The 18,818-nt window shown below is 42.8% G+C and overlaps 1 protein-coding gene across 1 annotated transcript; it reads right to left on the reverse strand.

Annotated features, from left to right (window-relative positions):
* Positions 1 to 7,327: 7,327 nt before the first annotated feature.
* On the reverse strand, positions 7,328 to 18,415 carry ism2b (isthmin 2b). The gene is made up of 6 exons (XM_084560228.1): positions 17,704 to 18,415; positions 13,578 to 13,829; positions 12,281 to 12,611; positions 10,423 to 10,560; positions 10,237 to 10,305; positions 7,328 to 10,035 (listed from the first exon to the last, which is right to left on the reverse strand). Exons 1-6 carry the CDS (start codon positions 17,812 to 17,814, stop codon positions 9,518 to 9,520), a joined length of 1,419 nt encoding a protein of 472 aa, XP_084416354.1. The 5' UTR covers positions 17,815 to 18,415; the 3' UTR covers positions 7,328 to 9,517.
* Between the last annotated feature and the right edge of the window lie 403 nt (positions 18,416 to 18,818).

The following is an 18,818-nucleotide window of genomic DNA, read 5'->3' on the forward strand; positions in this document are numbered from 1 at the left end:
ACCCTACATCTCCTTTACGTTTGGCGTGTCTTTACTGTTGTTGATTCTAATCATAATGATTATACAAAAACAGAATGAGTAGAACACTTTAGTAGGCCTGCAGAACACTGGCACCAGCATTTCTACTCCTAATGTAGGCTGCATAATACTAGTTTGTCTTTACAACATCTCAGCTATGTATTAACAAGTATACGTCATTGTGTGCAACACTAGGGCAAGAACCATCTCTCCTTAAAAGCTATGCTTACGTAATGAAGCAGAAGCAGGTCTATGTGATGTGCACCCACTGCGTTTTGTAAGCTCCAATTCATGATATGACGCAGAGGTGAATTTGAGTTTTCACAACTTTAAAACTTTGAGGCAAATTGTATTGCCTCACAGAAGAGAATTCACCCCTCACAAATTGGTTTCAGCACGACAGGACCAGGGAATTCCTCCACACCTAAAATAGGATCAATAATGCCAATTGGAGCACGCAACTACGTAGGCAGATGTGCTTCACGCATCAGATCCCATTTGCTTTCCCCTTTGCTGGCGACGCAGGAGGAGACTTCCCTCTGTTAATGCAATTACACTCATCTCCACGAGTGCTGGAATAACAGGGTAATCATGTGAGTCAGCACAGATTCTCACACAGGTTTGCTGAAGAAGTGCATACAGAAGTGAAAGGCTTAGCGATGCAAATAGACATTGTGAATCGAATGCACACTTATGTTGGTTTGTATAAATGCACTGGTTGAACGTGCTAAAGGGGAATGAAGGGCTTTGAGTAAGTAAGCACGAAAGTTTATATCTCATAGTCTGATTTCTTCTAATGGGCTCCCCCTCTGAGTCCCAGATGCATTGGTCTGTAACAGGGTCCTATTTCTAGGAAGAAATATGATGATCCATAGAATATCTGATCTGACTGATTTCAACCAATTTAAGTCTCTATGTGTGATCACGGTGTTTAAGGTGGTGTGATCAGGAGCATTCCTCAGGCTGACACAAAGCTAGAAAGCGATGAACTGCACTCTCCATGTGGGCAGTGATATGGACAGACACTATAGGATTAGTTTTACACGGTAAACCAAGCCGTCGCTTGATTTTTTTTTGTCACAAGTCAAATTACCAGCATGAAAATATGTGCTCTGTGGCCCCTGGTGTGTGTGGTGCATTTTTCGGGTCGCTTGTTTCTCAAGGAGCCGAGACAGATGGGGACGCTGGAGGTAAAAGTGTGATTTCTAGGACACACTGGGGAATTATGTTCATATCTTTGTTGGTGCTATCGTTTCAGATCAGCCTAACCCCTGACACAGATAGTTAACACTGTGACTATACCCACAAACAGAATACTCTAGTTCATAAGCAAACGCCACCCAAAGTGGTTGGTTTCAGTTTCTAAACGAACTGATTTCAATTTGGAAATGAAGTGTCATTCATTTCATCCACATGTAGAATCCACTGAGATTCTACATTGTAAAGCACTTGTTATTTACTTTAAATGCAGCAACCTGTGAACAGTATCAGAAAGCTTGGTCCAAATGTCTAGGAATAGATTCTCCAATTATTTTTAAAGAATGAGGTGACATTACTATGAGCAAGATAGCAGAAAGGTTTGAGATGTACTGTGGTGCACCCGTAATAGCAGGAAGCACAGTGTATCTTAAGGTACAAGGAAGCACAGGAAGCACTGTGCAGGAAGCTATTATGGGTGTACCACAATGTACCAGCAGGTGGTGCTCTATGTCAGTTTCTCAAGTTCCCAGCATTTCACGAGTACTTTTCTTTAGTGAGATAAGCTATGGAGCAACTGCCAGCTTTTCAAAACATACCTGCGTATTGCACATATAAGAACACAAGTGTTGGCTGTTTTCACAAGACAAGACTATCCTATATATTCTTATCCCGGGCATCCAAGAATCTAAACATCATTTTCTCCCTATTTGTTCACTACAATTCTGCCGCCTCTACAGATGTGGCTGCTTCATACCTGCACATATTGTTTGCAATAGCCTTCCAGCTTGTCTGCATTCTTATCTTAAAAAGAACGAGCAATCATATTTTAGGTCCAGGGTCTCGGCTCTGTGTAAACACTGGAGGCTAGGGGCCGTTTGATGTTGTTATGGCTGGCGGGCTGCCGCCTCAGTACTACTGGATCCCCAGGCCCCTCTCATGTCCAGGGGTATTGTGTTGGCCGTTCTTTTGATTATGTTATCAGCAGAGAGAGAGCGAGAGGGAGAAAATTAAGACTCCCACTGGACACAAGTAAACAAGAGTTTGTAGAGTCTGGTCCATCCAAAAAATTTCAGTTATTCCGACTCCTCTGAGGATATTGATGTCCAGAGTCGGGATTATCATGCTGAATATTGTTCATGCTTGATAAAAAAATTTGCCAGGCCAGCGTCTGGGAAAGAGATAAAAAGCTTATATAAATATTAAAGACAATGTGACAATAGACGCCGCAAAAAGAATACTTTCTTTTTAAACTCTTCCTCTTCTGCATTTTGATGCACTCAAAAAATGTTTTAATCTGACTCATTTAAATACTGTTAGATTAACATAAAGTATACATTTTTAGAAATACACATTCATATTTAATTGATGGAACATGAAAAAGTATTAACTGTATTTATTAACTCAAAATAAATGAGTTTAGGAATATTTTGGGACAGTCATGTGCGCATACGTCTGAATACCCGCGCAATCCGTAGTATTTTGTGCCCATCTCCCAGCGTTTTCCATGTACGTAGCTACTTCCTGCCAAAGTCATCTTTTTCATTCCTTGAACTTGTTCAGAATTTACATCGTTGTCAAAATAACTTATATGGCCAAAATATGTAGATTCAGCCGTAATAAGGTTAAGTGAGGTGAATTTAGCCACCGTTAGCACGCTAGCTAGGTATTATCTTCCTCTCTGCTAACCACCGGAGTGGGGGCGGTTGGAGTGAGCTACTGTGGGAATGTCGACCTCTGCTGCAACCATGGGTCTTTTTTGTTCAGCCATTAGTGTTTTTTCAGTGTTCATGCAATGACTTTAACTATATAACCGCAGTCGACCTTGATTTAGTGACTTTTCCAACCCTCTCAGCGATTTTATGTCTACAACAAAGTGAGGAACTGCTCTCAAACTGTATTGCGTTCTCTCTGTTTGATACGATAATTTGTCATTTTTATATTAATCCTGATTTTGGGTTTCCCACAAGATTTTATGAGACCCTGGCAGTCCATGGGGAGGCGGGAAGGATTGGGAGAGGGGGCAAATCTTGGTGCAGACTTTCATGGTGCCCAGAGGATGGACCCCACCAACTTGTAGTGAGTGTAATGATCTTAGTAATCTCTTCTTCTTTTTTTTAAATGTAGCATCTCTGTCAGATGAGATTTTGTAAAAGACTATATGGTTCAGCAAAACCCTGTGAATGAATGAATTTGTGTGGTAGTTACACTCACCTTGGTACAGTCTATTTGTGCTTAAACCTTCCCTGACGAGAAGGGGGAGATCCCCCGGCAGGGTTTTGAGTCGCTACAGAGATCTCTTTCAGAGAAAAGGTCCCTACTGGGAGCACAGTGGAATGGATGTCTTCAGGTTGGCAGATGAAGTATCTGCATTCACGGCCAAACTGAAACTGGGGACTCCAAGTTGACAGGATCCTTTGTGACATGTTTCCAACATTGGCTGGCCTTCCACACGAGACTGAAGCTGGGCCGTCCTTTTCCCAGCTGTTGACAGAATTTGACCGTTGACTCAAACCACAGTAAACAGTATGCTCAGCATGTTATTACAAGCATTTTAGCACAGTGTTAGCATTTAGCTCAAAGTCCAGCTGCACTTACTGGTTTTCCTGGCTCTCCTCAGGTAAAGGCTTTATTTAGAGATTAGTCTTGGTCTAGTCTCAGAACAAGGCCTTCCTCTGTGTCAGGCTGGTCAAGGAATGGGATCCCTCAAACTCCAGATAATGAAAACTTTAAATCGATCTGCAAAAGCATGTGTACAGCTTTGTTCATGCATGCAGACATGCAAAAGTGTAAGGATATGTGTTGTCAGACTCTGTGACTATACGTTTGTTTGTTTAGCAGTACCCTTGTAGAGAGGAGAGGTTGGGGAAGAAGGCAGCTTGTAACAGTGAGGCATTTGAAGGGCCGTGCCGTCTGCAGGTCGACCAGCCGCTGTGCACCCAGAGGAAATCTCATGTTCCTGCCAGCCTACAAAAGTAAACAGATCTCTAACCACCGAGGGCTGGCACCCGGCCTGGGCCACCGGCACCATAACTAAAGAAATGAATCACATAGCAACACACATTCCCTGCCCAAAATGAAGGTGAAGGAAAACTCAGGATCCCTAATGACAGTCCAGTGTAAATGCAATCAAGATAAATTGATGAGTTTGGTCGGCTTGAATGTTGTTGTTACTGTAGCACACGCCCTCCTAAAAGACACGACACACGTGCCCTACTGTAAGCCGTGAAGTGCATTCACCCGGGTTTTAAATGCATCTGCCCGGAAAAAACTCCTGCTCCATTCAGAATTTCAGATAACATCTTTCAGCCGCAGAGTTTTGAAAACTCCCCTCTCTTTTATGTTCCCCTTTCCTCCCTCTGTTTTCCCTCTCCCTGCTTTCTCCTCTGTCTACACATCTGCGGTTATTTATCTGTTATTCTGTGGCAGCAATGTGGTCAGCATGTGTCTGGCTTCCCTCCACACAGCACTCATCTGTAGTCAGCTTAGGAACCACTGGAGGACCATAGTAGACCTACCAAGCTCCTTGTTGTTCACTCCACGGTGGATCCCTGCCATATGGATAGATAGATGGATTTCTGAGCGTCTCCCTGACTCTACATATAACTTAAGTACATCATCTGCTAATTGTGGCCCATTTCCAACCTAGTGTTCCATTGTAAGTGCACAAGTGTTTTTTTTTTTTTAACCTCTTGGGTCAACGGGAGCAGCAAGTGAAGGATGGACATCATGGCCGACCGGAATTAGAGCATCTGAGAGGAGTATTTGGTTTGCCTAAGCCTATGGATTTGCAATACTCTGACCTTTGAACTTTTAATCTCACTGTTATTTAATCCTCTGGAAAGAGTTTAGCCTCAGACAGCATGAAGGTATAGGCATAGATCAACCTAGAAAAACCACAGCAGGGATGGATGGCAGTGATTGTGGCTGTTAGTTAAGGCATGCATGGGCTTAAGAAGTTAAATGTGCGTTATAGCAGGGCTAAACGCTGGCTCTGACCGATTGAACAAAACCTCCAGTGTGATATTAACATGTCTCTCTTGTGATTCACATTTAAAGGAATTTCTAGCCAACACCACCTTCCCTCTTGCTAGGTCCTGAAACTCTGGGCCGAAACCACACCTAAAAAAAAACACAGTCACGAAAAATGTGTCACTCTTGTGGATCCCTCACTAGAGGGCCCACTACACATTTGGAAATGTTATTTTTGATTTGTAGACATGAACTTAACTCATGAAGAGAACCAGTTAAGGAAGCACAAACAACAAACTGAGTACACTTATGAAATGTTTGATGTTGTTGGTTTGAAAGGGCGACTGCTGTCTGACACCAATTACTTTAAGACTAATTTAAATCTGTCATGGCTACATTTAAATTCTGCTGAATGTGGAAGGGTCCATTTAGGTTCAAGAAATTGACACAGTCTCATTACTTCTCATCAGAGCACACACTGATTACTAAACCACAAATTGCATTTACAGATTGTGAAACAAATTAATATTAGAGCTTCCCCTAGCTTTGTGGACATGACTCGCCACATAATAGAAGGACCTTGCTTTGTTGGACTGACTCTGTGTTTGCTCATTAAGGATATTTTAAAAGGAATGCACCACTCATACTTTTGGGAATTGCATTCATGTGCTTCATAGGTTACAGGAAGAGCGGCACAAAACAAAAACAGGCTTGTGCAGCTAGCAGGAAATGTGACAGCAGGTAGTTTGAATGGTTCATTTATTACCTGTCTGCCTCCATGGGGAAATACAGTTAACTTTCATGACACTCGTGGACTATTGTTTGTCCGTGTCAACACAGTACGAACTGAATGTCTGATCGGAAAAAGATGTGTTGCCAGATCTTGTGAGAGTGTGCTGCTGAGACAGGTCCTATACAAAGTGTACATGTCGAATCTAGGGTGACCAGATCCCAATTCACCAGATGTGGGACAAAGGCTACGTTTGTGTGGGACAATGTGGGACAATGTGAGATACCAGTGCATCAAGGTACCCTAAAAGAACTAAAAGAAAAAATAAACATTTCTATTCTGCCCCTTTGCTTATAACATCACTATGCTTTGCCATCTGATTGATTCAGTAGCACATAACAGCCTGCAAATAAAAACTTAAATATATTCATTCATTCATCTTCTATACCCGTGTAGTCCTGTTAAGGGTCACAGGGGTGTGCTGGAGCCTATCCCAGCTGTCATCGGGCGAGAGGCAGGGGTACAGCCTGGACAGGTCGCCAGTCCGTCGCAGGGCTAACATAGAGAGACAGACAACCATTCACACTCACACTCACACTCACGGCCAATTTAGAATCACCAATTAACCTAATGAGCATGTCTTTGGATGGTGGGAGGAAGCCGGAGTACCCGGAGAGAACCCACGCAGACACAGGGAGAACATGCAAACTCCACACAGAAAGGCCAGCCGGCCCATGGATTCGAACCGGTGACCTTCTCGCTGTGAGGCATCAGTGATAACCACCTTTCCACTGTGCCGCCAAAATATTTTATAATATATTTTATAAATATATATATATATATATATATATATATATATATATATATATAAACTTATTTAAATGCAACTTTCCCAAGTTCCCAAGTTGAGCAGCACGTTTTGTCTCGCATTGTCTGTGTCACGTCGTATTCACCTCCGTGTGAAACGGAAAAATGACTCAAGCAAGCTTCACAGCAAACTTTACCAGACTCGCCTTGCACTGGTTTCACCCAGGGATAGATCGTTTCCTAGTCTTTATCATGGCTGCATTTCCTCTTCTTAGCCGGGTTGTGCTTCCCTCCATGTCTCGCGCTGCATGCCGTTCTGATCTGATTTGTATTGTTTGTTGTTGGTGGGCGTGCCCTTAACCTGCGTCCGCGTCCCAGTTTGATTGACATGATCAAACAGCCCGCCCCGACCCCTGATGACAGCCCTCACTGCTTTCTCCAAACAGCTATTTGATAAATGCCAGATTATAAAACACGCATTTCAAAACTGGAGTCTGACTGTCAATAATGCGGGACAACGTCTCAATTTGCGGGACGTGTGAAAAGTAATGAAAATGCGTGACTGTCCCGCACAAAGCGGGACATCTGGTCACCCTAGTCGAATCAGCATGAATCTGTTCTCATGGTCATGTCTTTTTGGAGTGAATAGACTCAGGACCTGATGAAAACATAGATACAGGAAATGTATCATCATATATACACTTACAGTGATGTTCCTTTGTTGTACATACAGAATAGTTTGGTATGTACGTCTACAATACTCTGTTATCTCTGGCACTACGCTGTAAGGTGTGGACAAACAAAAGACACATTAAGTAGTCAGATGATGAATGCAAGGTATTTATATATATTTCTTCAGTATAATTGCATCAACATATTCATAGCGCACTGCAGTACAACACAGAATGAAACACAGACACCTGTTGTTGCTGTATGAAGTGATATGAGGCAAGAGTTTTCCCTTTTGTTAACGGGTGCCTTCATTTTTCAGTCCGACTAGTGCACCGTGTTGAGTATAGATTCATTTCAAAGCTTCAGCAAACTTTAAAAAAAAAAGAGACAAATAAATACTGTACAACACCATATATGTAATACTAGATTCAGAAATCACACAAAAAAGATCATGCTTTTCTCAACAAAACACTGCTATGTATTATGCACCTTCATATAACAATGCAGCATTTCTGGCGAGTTTCCCTTCACAATAACACTATCATCGACAAACGGCAGAAATAAAGTGCCTTCCTTTAAAATTGGTGATTCCAAAATGTGAATGCTTGTTTGCATATGCACATCTGGAGGCAGAATTCCTGAAAAAAAGGTTTGGAGCAAACATCCATAGAATTACACTGGATAGAAAGGACCAGTACTAGAGCGCACAGATACTTCTGCAAATTACAATTCGATTTTTAAACCTTAAATAATGACAAAAGACAGACACATTTGCTAATGTCAACTAGTTCCTGTTATCATTAAGAATATCTTGTGTCAGCCAGAATGCTGGCCAACAAGTATATATCCTCTGAGGGATGTTGGTTTTAGAAGGAATGTCCTTTCTACCCAATCAAGTTCTATACATAAACCCAAAGACCAAAAACAGCTTGAACAGCAACAACATCTTCCTACCACACAATGCATCAACAACAACTATTCAGTTATACGGTTTAAAACTGCTTTCTGAAACAGAACAAAAGCATTTTCTGGGTTACACACCGAAAACACTTTGTACAAGGTCCAATAGCGCGCCGCTGTCGAGGTAAATGAACAAATTTGTTTGTCATGGTCAGTTAGTCCCCCTGAGAACATTGTAGAGACACATCTATTAGCACAATCTAACCACTGCAGAACTTATTTTCTCCCTACATTTGCACCGTAGAGTCTTGGAGGCTCTATTTACACAGGCACCAACAGTCTGATTTTTATCTCTTTGGCACCCAGATCATAGATTTTTCCTGGCTGTGAAAGAAAGTGTGAGGAAACACATGAAATCAAATGCGCTGTTCGTGTATCATTACTGTCCAAAGGCTATTCTCATAATTCTCTATAGAAAGCTAGATTAGCTTAGCTCTCTGGTTGTAATCAATCATTTGTCTCCAAACACTTTACATTACTCTAAATGCATGCAGCACCTTTTGGATCTACTGATGTGTTGTTGCCTTAAAATCCTTTGTAAAACCTAGAGGATTTCACATTGTAGCAGCATAGTTAATATATATATATATATATATATATATATATATGTCTGTTGGACTGTGTTTGTTTCAATAATATAACCTGCACATATTCATGTTATATTTCCTAATGTAAAACCTGCAAGAAACATGATCAGGAATGTTTACCATAAGTTGTCAATCACAAGTGCTCCAGGACACCATCAAAAGAAGCCAGAGGGTAGACATCATGCTTACATGCACCCAGGAGAGTGTACTGAATATAAAAAGAAAGGGCTTGATGTCATGCCAGATGTATAACAGGTTGGCAAGCGATGGGACAACACTACATTTTTAGTTTTTGTTTTTTTCTTCGTGTATTTGAGTTCAGTTGAGTCGAGCCTGACATCAGGACACTGGGCCAAATCCTAACTTGAGACAACCTGACTTCACCATTACTCCTGAATCTCAAAGAACTCCCAATCACAAGTGTAGATTTCCTCTGACTCATTAATGCATGGTTATTGGCTGATAAGTGGTTTTGATGAGATACTTCATTTTAAGGTATGCTGTCTCCTCTCAAATAAGGATTGGGCCATTCTGACTTCTCTCTGAGTGAAGTGGTAGTTTTGGCTGTGGTCCCTCAGTACTCCCTGGCCTCTTCCAGTTCATTCATGAACACATCGTCATGGGGGTTTTGTGGGCAGCTCAATCCATTATTGGGTGGTCGCACCGTATGGAAGCGACTCCAGTCTCCCTTGCACAAGATCCAAGGCAGCACATCCACTTTCAAGTGTAGCTCAGGTGAGAACTCAGTGCTGATCAAGTTAGGCGTGCCTGCGCCTTTACCCCGCGTGATCAGCCGGCCGCGATCGTCATAACAACAGTGCTGTGCAGCAAGAGTGGATGAGTCGCTGGAGAGTGCTGAGCGAATGCAGCTGCGTGCCGAAGGCTTGTAGACGTCCAGGCGCTCTTTGGGGCCACTGGCATCGCGCCAGCGAAATGGCCGACCTTGAGTGTCATCGTAAACACTAACCACAGTGTACCCCACTTCAGATGGGTAGGAGCAGGGGCAGCTAGGCAGCTCAGACATGACTTGGTGCAGGTACCGTTGGAGGAACTCACTCTTGCAATTGAGCCATTTCTCACAGCTGTCTACTTCTATAAGAAAGGGAACAGCAATAAAATTGTGTTAATTAGCCCATTAGCCAAGGAGGTGCTATCGTATTCACACAATTCTAGTAAATATCTGACTGAATAAACCTGCTACAGTTGAGGATGAGTAGTATTATTGTTGTGAAATGTGTTCCTGATACTTTAAACTAATGAAAGTTGTTAGTTTCCCATTAAATAAAAACTGACCTGTTCCAAATGGCTCTGTGCCGTTCTCCATCTCAAAAGGAAAAGGTTCCACCACAGTGTTGACATCACCTACGAAGAGTAGAGTGGTAGATCAGCTTTAGATTAATAACCAGCTGGCAATCAGAATATAAATATCTCAGTAATCTGTTTGTCATTTTTAATTCTTAAATGGAAGTATAATCTGACCAGGACAAGGATCCAGGTCACACTTAGAGGCTTCTGTCAGAGTGCAGGAGTAGCCGCAGGATTTGGTCCTCTTCCTCTCACCGTGTCCACATGTCACTGAACAGGGAGACCAAGGAGTCCACTCATCTGTGTCCTTTACTGTGGGAGACAAAACAAAATTCAAACATGATCAGTGACAGAGACTGAACATAAGCATAACTTTACACTCCTACAAAGATTAAAGCACAATATTAACAATAATATTGGTGATGAGATGATCGTAGAAGGAGCTCTACATCATGCTTTTGGGCACATGTGAAGATTACAAGAACTTGTTTACAGCATTTAGTCAATTTAACAGGAAACAGCTTTGTAGTGTTGACATAAACTCAGCATTGCTTCAAGACTCTAATCCAGAATAAGCATTCAAAGTTTCCTGACTGTCTCAGTCCACACAAATGACAATTTTCTGGTCTAACCTTTCCCATGCAAACCCATGTTCTTTTTAAAAAGGCTTCAGTAAAATTAGAGAGAGAGAGGCTCTGCTGTGGCTCTCCGCCTCCGCACCATGTTTCCTTGTGGTGTTAATAACACTGAAAACAAGTCATTCTTGATTAAAGGCGAGGTGGGTGCAGAAATACCAGCCTGGGTGTAGCGAGCACCCAATTTTACTTTGTGGGCGCTGCCAACTCGCCATGTGGCCATACAGGAAGGAGGTCTCAGGAGAGTCTTAATTACAGAAGAAGCTAAGGGAGACATTCTTGATTTATGTTCACCGAGTCTTTAGATGTGACCACTTAATAGGCATTGTTGCCCTTTGCTGGCTCGTCTATGTGCACAACAGTTAAAGATGAATACTATATGCTATAAAATGGGGAAAATAAGTCCAATCTAATACACCTGTTACTACATTACAAAAGAAGAGTTTTGTGCAAAAACAAGCTTCAGAAAGCTTTGAAAATGAAGTCCAGATTTATGAAAGAAATTTCGTTAAAGAATGAAGTGCTCTAGGGGACAGCTCACCACTCTGTACGAATCTTAAGTAAGATTCACACCCACTTGTCTTCACATTTCTTTCTTTTTGCCTTTTTTCTTTTCCATCTTCTCTGTGGAAACCCCGTTTCTCTTTCTCTCTCATTAGTTACTATTTTTACCACTGAATAGGTTGTCTGTGCAGGCCGAGACACAACATAAGTTATGCAGAGCCCTTAAAGCCCCCCGAAATTCTTGAACTCGCTCAAAAGGCCTAGCCGCGGAGGGCAGTGAGGGCCGCCATGGCCTGAGGGGTGGGGGTCCAAGGGGTCCTGGGGAAGGATGAAAGGGCTGGCCAAATGGCCCCTGTTATTCTGTGTTCCCAATCTGCCCTCTAATTGTCCACAAGCGGAGAGCTGTTTTGTCCCAGGAAACAGTGCCGGCCTCACGCTGCCATTAGCGAGCGCATCGGACCCATCTTCAAAAGGCAGGCCTCTGTGACCAGCACAACCAGTGTCGACTTCAAAGTACCCATAAACCACAATGTCCTTACGGTCGAGTGCTCTTGCTGCCTCGCATGCTGGCATTGTTTGGTTCTCTGTGACTGTGAAGACAGTTATCATGCAGCCTTTTTGAGCCACTCAGTTGCTCTCCCACATTGTGACCACATAATTTTCTCATTTTCTCCATCTATCATTCCAGACCATCCCATTATCTTTATATCTTTTAGATTTGATAAATTCATCGTTTGCATTTCCTTACTTTCCTTTTTTAAAAGATTTCCCTTTAAAAAATGTAAAAGACAACTTTTTAAAGCTGTAAGCAGTTTGGTAGAGTCATATCTGAAAGAGTCATGTTTATACTCCAATACTAGCAGGCAGGGAGTGTGCCACTTGGCAAAACCTACCATAGTAGCTCTGCACTGGATCCCAGCCTTCGTTCCAATGAGTATCCCAGTCTCCACCTACTCCACTGGGTAAGGGCTCCTCACTTCCATAATCAAAAGAGTAATCTTCCTCCTCTTCCTCGCCCGTTTCCTCCACGCCTGAGCGGCTATTGCTGTCCTCACTGGAATCGGCGTCAGTGTAACTCCAGAACAGGGGCCAGAAAAGCTTCTTGCCTCCGAGCCAATCTACTGTAGAAGAGGGGGAGGAGGAAGAGGAGGGTAGCCAATCTTTTTCTTTGGCCAGGTCCATCTCTACCTCCATCTGAGGGTCATCAACCACTTCAATGGTTACCTGCAAAGAACAAGTGAGAATCTGTGTTAATCCTAACTAAGACACAACCACCTTTAATATGAGCAGTATCTATATTTGTGGACCTGAACATCTCTCTCCTAAAGGTCTAAACTAACCACTGTTGTAACTGTATTATAATTTGTAGCAAACTCAGAATTGACAAGACAATATAACAAACAACGGAGTTCATGTTAAGTTGCTGTTTCAAGTCTGCTTTTGCAGTTCAATGTAATCCAAAAGGTAAAGTAACACAAATCCCTTATGCAGCTTCAGTGATTCACTTGCAAGCTCCTCTCAAGAAATCAACCATATCAAATCCTTGGAAAAGTATTTCAGTGAGCGAACCGATTCCCTAGGTCTAAGTCAGCCAGTCAGACATGAGCTTGAGCACTCAGCGAACCAAAAGATCCTCTCAGGGAGAGAATGTGAACATTTATTCTGGATAACTACTTCTCATTACCTCAATATGACTCATCCTAGATGCTACAGTACCTCCAAGGGCCCACTTCAGCTGATGTGAAGAGCAGGCTGGACTAGAGAGCAAAACTATGTTTCTGCAAGTGTTGTCAAATAAATTTTACAATAAAGAAGTTTTGCTACTCGAAATCTTTATCTGTCTCCAGACTTGATGTAGATGTTAGCTGGCACATTATGTCCCTCTAACCACATCCTGATTACACAGACCAGAGTCGGAGTTAAACTTTCTAAAATATTTGGAACTGATGAAGACTTAACAGACACTGATGATTACAGATTTGTCTTTCCTTTGTTTCTTTTAAATTAAAGAATAACAAGAAAAACTGTGTATCTAAGATTACACTGAGAGATTGTTGCTCATGTTTGACATTGAGTACATAAATTATAACAATAACAAATACAACTGTCCCTGATTTTCACACATCAACAGTTTCAAGTGAACCCATACAGCAAAATTCACATCTGTGTGACTCCTGTCTTCGCAATCACCTGTATGTTGGGGTTCTGGGAATTGATATCAGCATTGGCCAGGTCTGGGAAGTTCTTCAGGTCGAGTATGAAGGGTTTTGTCTCTTCCTCGGGCTCAGGCTGTGGAAGAACACCAACGGAGCGGTGCTGGGGGAGAGACCACCTCCTCTGGTGGCTGTGGGGTTCGGGCAGCAGACTCTGAACCTGGTTCTGTTGCTCCAAAGACTCAGGGACATACTGGACTCCACCACTGTGAATTGGGTGACCATGAGCCTGAGGGAAAGTGCAGGTAAACAGGGTATGTGAGTTAAACTGTTCAGGGCTAATGGCAAAAAGCGATCTGTCATTTACAGTGGCTTACTGAAGACAACAAAAACAATAAGTGTTCTGTTTCCAGGAAGAAAAATTGACACCATCAATCACTTTGCAGCTTGGTCAGCAGTTCTAAGAAAGCCCCTGAGGCATCCAACTAACCAGCCAAGTGACCAACCATTTTCTTTTTTCCTCACAACAGTCATGGCATCCAGGCCATGGACAAAGAGGGTCCTGTGCCAGAGAGATCCTCTTTTAGCTTTAATGAGAGGGCCGAGGAGGCGTGGGACCCCTGGGCTGATGCAAGTATGTCTGAACCTGCTGTGCTGCCACCACTACAGTCACGGCTTAATGTGACCTTTCAGGTTTTACAGTTATTGAGAAAGATCCTGGAAAGAAAGCACATTGATCTTAAAGCTTAAGAGTGATTAACGGTGGGATATTTGTACCCTATGGAATAAAAAAAATTACACTTTTGCTCTGATTCTCCAGTGTGCATGTTTCATGAGCAATAGGTCTATTTCATGCCTGTCACTGGTCACAACCAACATCCAAGCCCTCTAATGAACACTTCTCTGCCATTCACTCATGCCTTTGTCGTCCTGAATATGCTAAATAGGCCCAAACATATGATTGGACAAAAATATGAGCTTGGACCTGAGCCAGCTTGTGGTCTGCTCAGCAAAACGGTGGCAGTTGGAGGGCTAAAGTGGAGAGGAAACGTCTGAATTAATGACCAGTCGGTTGATGATTTATGGTTATGGCCTCTAGAACAGGGCGTACTTTTCAGTGACTGCCTGTGATTGTCCCATAAAGAACTTATGTGGTCGGTCAAATCCAAGAATGCGAACACATAAAGCCTGTTTAGACGAGAAGTCTGTCAGGCATGATAAATGATGGATGAAGCTGGCCTCCATTCCTCAGATATCTGTAAACTGGTGGTGACAAATAAGTAACCTTTTTTGGGATATTTAACCTTTCTCTCTGTAAGTGTATGCACTGTTTGCAAACATTTTATGTTGTAAACATCAGATGTTGCAATAAATCCACAGTGACACTTTAACAACATTTTTTGACAAGAAAAATCAACATCTCATCAGAACACACTGAGTGTTGCAATGCGTCTGTAAACACTAGGCACAAAGCACTTTCATGAGACAAACACAAATTAAACTTACAAATTAACAGAATAGTCAAAGGCTTGGTGAAAGTTTGTACTGGTTTGGACCAGTTTTCAGAGCTTGATGTGCATGCAACTGGAGCTGAAACTGTGCGACAGAAAAATAATCATCTGCCACTATTGTCAAAATCGATTTGTCGTTTGATTAATTTCAAGAGCACAGATAAAAAAAAAACTAAATTTCAATTTAAAGATACAACTTGTGCTTTTATGAGTAGGTTTGGATATTGGGCTGCAGTCTAATAAAATAGGACAACTTAAGACATCCTTTTGAACTGAGATGGACATTTGTCAATATTTTCTGAGTATTGTAGTAGTGTGCAAAAAAAAAATAGGAATACACCAATATCAATTTCTCACTACCAATACATCCATTATAGTGTGTCACATGTGCATTCTATTGCAAGATGTTTAAATAAAATACAGAAAAGAGGTAATATCGTTCCTGAGTGAACATATAAAGAAAAAATCTTCACACACGATTCTGCATTTGTGCCTATAACTGGCCTGTTACTAGCACGAGTACATCCCTATCAAATGTGTCGAGCAGTGACCATTCACACACACATGCCATAACAGACTCACATAGACAGAAAAAAAAGAAGTCCAGAGTCATGAGAGAGGCCACATACTTTCACACCCTCCTCATCTCGTCTTGTTACACATCTGGATCCTGTATTCTTTCGCCCTGTATATCACTCTCCTCCTCCTTTCTTCCTCCCCCTCGTTCTCTCTGATCCTGCTCTCCTCCTCTCGGTAGTGGGGCACTTCTGATCAAAGGCCCATTGGTTGATGGCATGCAGTGCGTTTAACTGGGAGACTACATGGATGCAGTGGGGTACCTCAGTCTGGAGACTGCATTACTGACAATCCTTTTGGCAAAGCATTTTGTCCTGCTTTCAAGTGACTGACACAATTAGATCCATTCTGGGCTACTGTCATTGCTACTGCTGCTGATGACACACATTCCGATTGGGGAGAGGGGGCCGGGAGACTGGATGGAGGCAGGAGTGGCTGAGGTGAGGGGAAAGGACAAGATCCGGTGGGGTTGAGGGGGGGCAGGCTGGGAAGGCATGCAGTGTGGCAGCCCTGATTTATGTACCCGCAGATATCAAAGGCCCCTGCACTTGGCTGTTTCCAAACCATTACAGAAGAACAATAAACTATGGACGCTCTTTGATCGCCATCTTTTGCAAATGGAAACGGGACAACAAATGCATGCCTGGTGGAATCGGGGTGAGGCTGTGGAGGCTGTGGAGGCTGGTGTGGGTAGCGGGGGCACAAACTAGAGAGCGCAAACAGGTCCCAATGTTTGGAAAAGAGGCCACCTCAGCACAACCCTCCTCCCTTTCGTCTTCTTTGCTGAGACATGGGGGTAAAGCCAAAAACAGGAAATTCCACATTAACACAAAAAAGAGCCAATGTAAACAATCAGATGAATGACACTTGACCCCAGCTCCAGTGTGAGAGATGCCGAGGGCTTGCCTTATTCTGGTTACATAAGCATCTCGTTACTGGGCAGCCGCTTTACTGAGCAGCCGCTTTAACCTCCCCTCTGGATCCACCACTTATGGACATCAGCAGGCAAAGGTACAGAGTCGCCGCCAACGGCTGCCTTTTGGTGAATGAAACGATCAGTCACAGAAGCCACAGTGAGATGTCTTCCCATTTCTCCTCACTAATGATTCCCGTCTCTTCCCTCCCTGTTTTTCCTCTCTGTGTCTTTTTGCCTTGACATCAATCAGACAGATGATGAGAGAGAGAGACAGAGAGAGCGAGTATGTCCCAAAAGGGCACCCATGGGAGGCCACACAAGATGGAGAGTTCAAAGGCAAAAGCTGAACCCTGACACAAACACACACAAACAGACTTTGATATCCAAATACGTCCGTGTGTAACACAAACATTCTCGCAGACACCACACATACACACACACACACAGACACTGCGCAGCATGTGTGTGCGTAGGGAGTTTGGATTTATGATAGCAGGGTGTATGCCCAGCGATGGCAAGCCTTACTATACATGGAGAGAGCAGTGGAACAAAAGAAAGCTCCATGTAGGCTACTGGTGCGGAAAGTCTGTCATTTAGCTGAATGGGCCATTTGATGGAAACTGAGGGTGACAGCTGAATACGACCAGGGTCGACACATTCTAGCCGACATTTTTCATGACATTTAGTTTAAATTAAAAAAGAGCAGGAACTTTAAAAGAAAGGGAGAACACATGTTTCTGATATCACAAACAAAACGACCAGCTCAGCCTATAATAATATTCACTGAAGGTGATTAATTTTAGTGCTTGTTGATACAATTAGGCTATTAATGATAAATTTAGTATTGTAACGGAAATAAAAATGTTTTATCTTTTATTACAGCTTATATGTAATGTTTCACACTGCAAAAAAAGTTAGTTTAGAACATTAATAAAAAAATAAAAAAAATAAAAAAATTACCTCCGTTTGAGGTATTAAACATTGGTAGCAACTGTTAGCAAAGTTCCAGCTGTTAGCTAATTAGAGAAAAAGCTTTTATCCGTGGCAGGTGTGATTTTAAGACTTAGCAGCTAGCTGAAACTTGTTGCTTAGCTTTCTAAGCAATAAATAAATAAAAAATAAAAAAAATAAGGCAACACACATAAAGAGAGAAAACTTACTTTGTGGGCAACATTCTTGTGTCTCGTAGGAAAGCCTGTTCCCAAGCTAAAGAGAAGCATTGGCCAAAGCACAAGCAGCATCTGAAATCTCCTCGCGACCTCCTGACGCATCGTTAAAGCTTCCCGTGAAGACCTGCAAAAAGTACTGTTCTCTGGACAGCTTTCTCTCCGAGTCGGCTTGCTGCTTTAGAAAAAAAAAAAAAAAGGCGCTCGTCTTCCGTTTGCCCCCAACTTTGCCTCCGGACAAGTGAGGTTTTAGGCCCCCTCGGAGTCTCGAAGTGTGGCACTTTATGAAGATGCGCACCAGCGTCCTGAGGTATCCCGCGCGCTATCCATATCTGGCACCGGCTCCTCGCGCAGCAACTGTCAGTCCGTGTGGCGGCTCGAGCTCGAAGCTTCTCTCCCCCATAAAAACCAGAGTTTGGGGAGAGCTTTAAGTAGCAGAAAGAAGTCAGAATACCCCACGCAGGCAGAATCTCCCCGTCCGCACCGGCGATCGCTTATTCAGCTACTTTAAACTGTGACTCACTCGTCGTGGGTGGGTGGGTGTTTTCTTCCAATACATTGACATCTGGAGCTCATAGTATGCTTTTGTTAGCTATCTGTGTGATGCGTTAATCCATTATCCAGCTGAAGTTCTTCCACCGGTTGGAAAAGACGCGTGTTTGTGCGTATGTGTGTGTGTTTGTGTGCGCAGCGCCCAGCCAACCCAGTAAACTCGCCTTTTACGCACGCATTCGGAGGGTTGATGCTGAAGGAGTTGGGGGTGGGATGCTCATTACTCACAGCTGTGTGGAGGGGGGGGGGGGGTGCGCAGGGCCACTGAGGTACAAGATAAGGTACAAGGTTGAGTTCACATGCTGGAACTCACCACAGGCTGCAGACAGGAGGTGGACATATACATCTCACTGAGAAAATTCATCTAATCATATCTCATGTACAATATTCCACCAGTGTCTTATGAAAACATTATTTCCTTTAAGGGTGTTTTGCCAAAAACAACAGGTTATTATTTCACTTTCATAAAATTACAATTAAGACTATAGTAAATGACCAGTCATTGTGGAATGTCAGTGACTTATCTGGCCAAAAGGCTTACTAACACGTTGGTCATG

The sequence above is a fragment of the Chelon labrosus genome (genome assembly GCF_963514085.1).
Source record: "Chelon labrosus genome assembly, chromosome: 14".
NCBI classification, from domain to species: Eukaryota; Metazoa; Chordata; class Actinopteri; order Mugiliformes; family Mugilidae; genus Chelon; species Chelon labrosus.

Bases quoted from the DNA above. Each gene is read 5' to 3' on its own strand.
- ism2b (XM_084560228.1), bottom strand. From the start codon at position 17,814: ATGCGTCAGGAGGTCGCGAGGAGATTTCAGATGCTGCTTGTGCTTTGG. The intron at 12,612-13,577 runs GTGATTGCGAAG...TGTTCTTTGCAG, and splicing joins CCCAGAACCCCAACATACAG to GTAACCATTGAAGTGGTTGA. The intron at 10,561-12,280 runs GTAGGTTTTGCC...TGTCTCCCACAG, and splicing joins TCCAGTGCAGAGCTACTATG to TAAAGGACACAGATGAGTGG.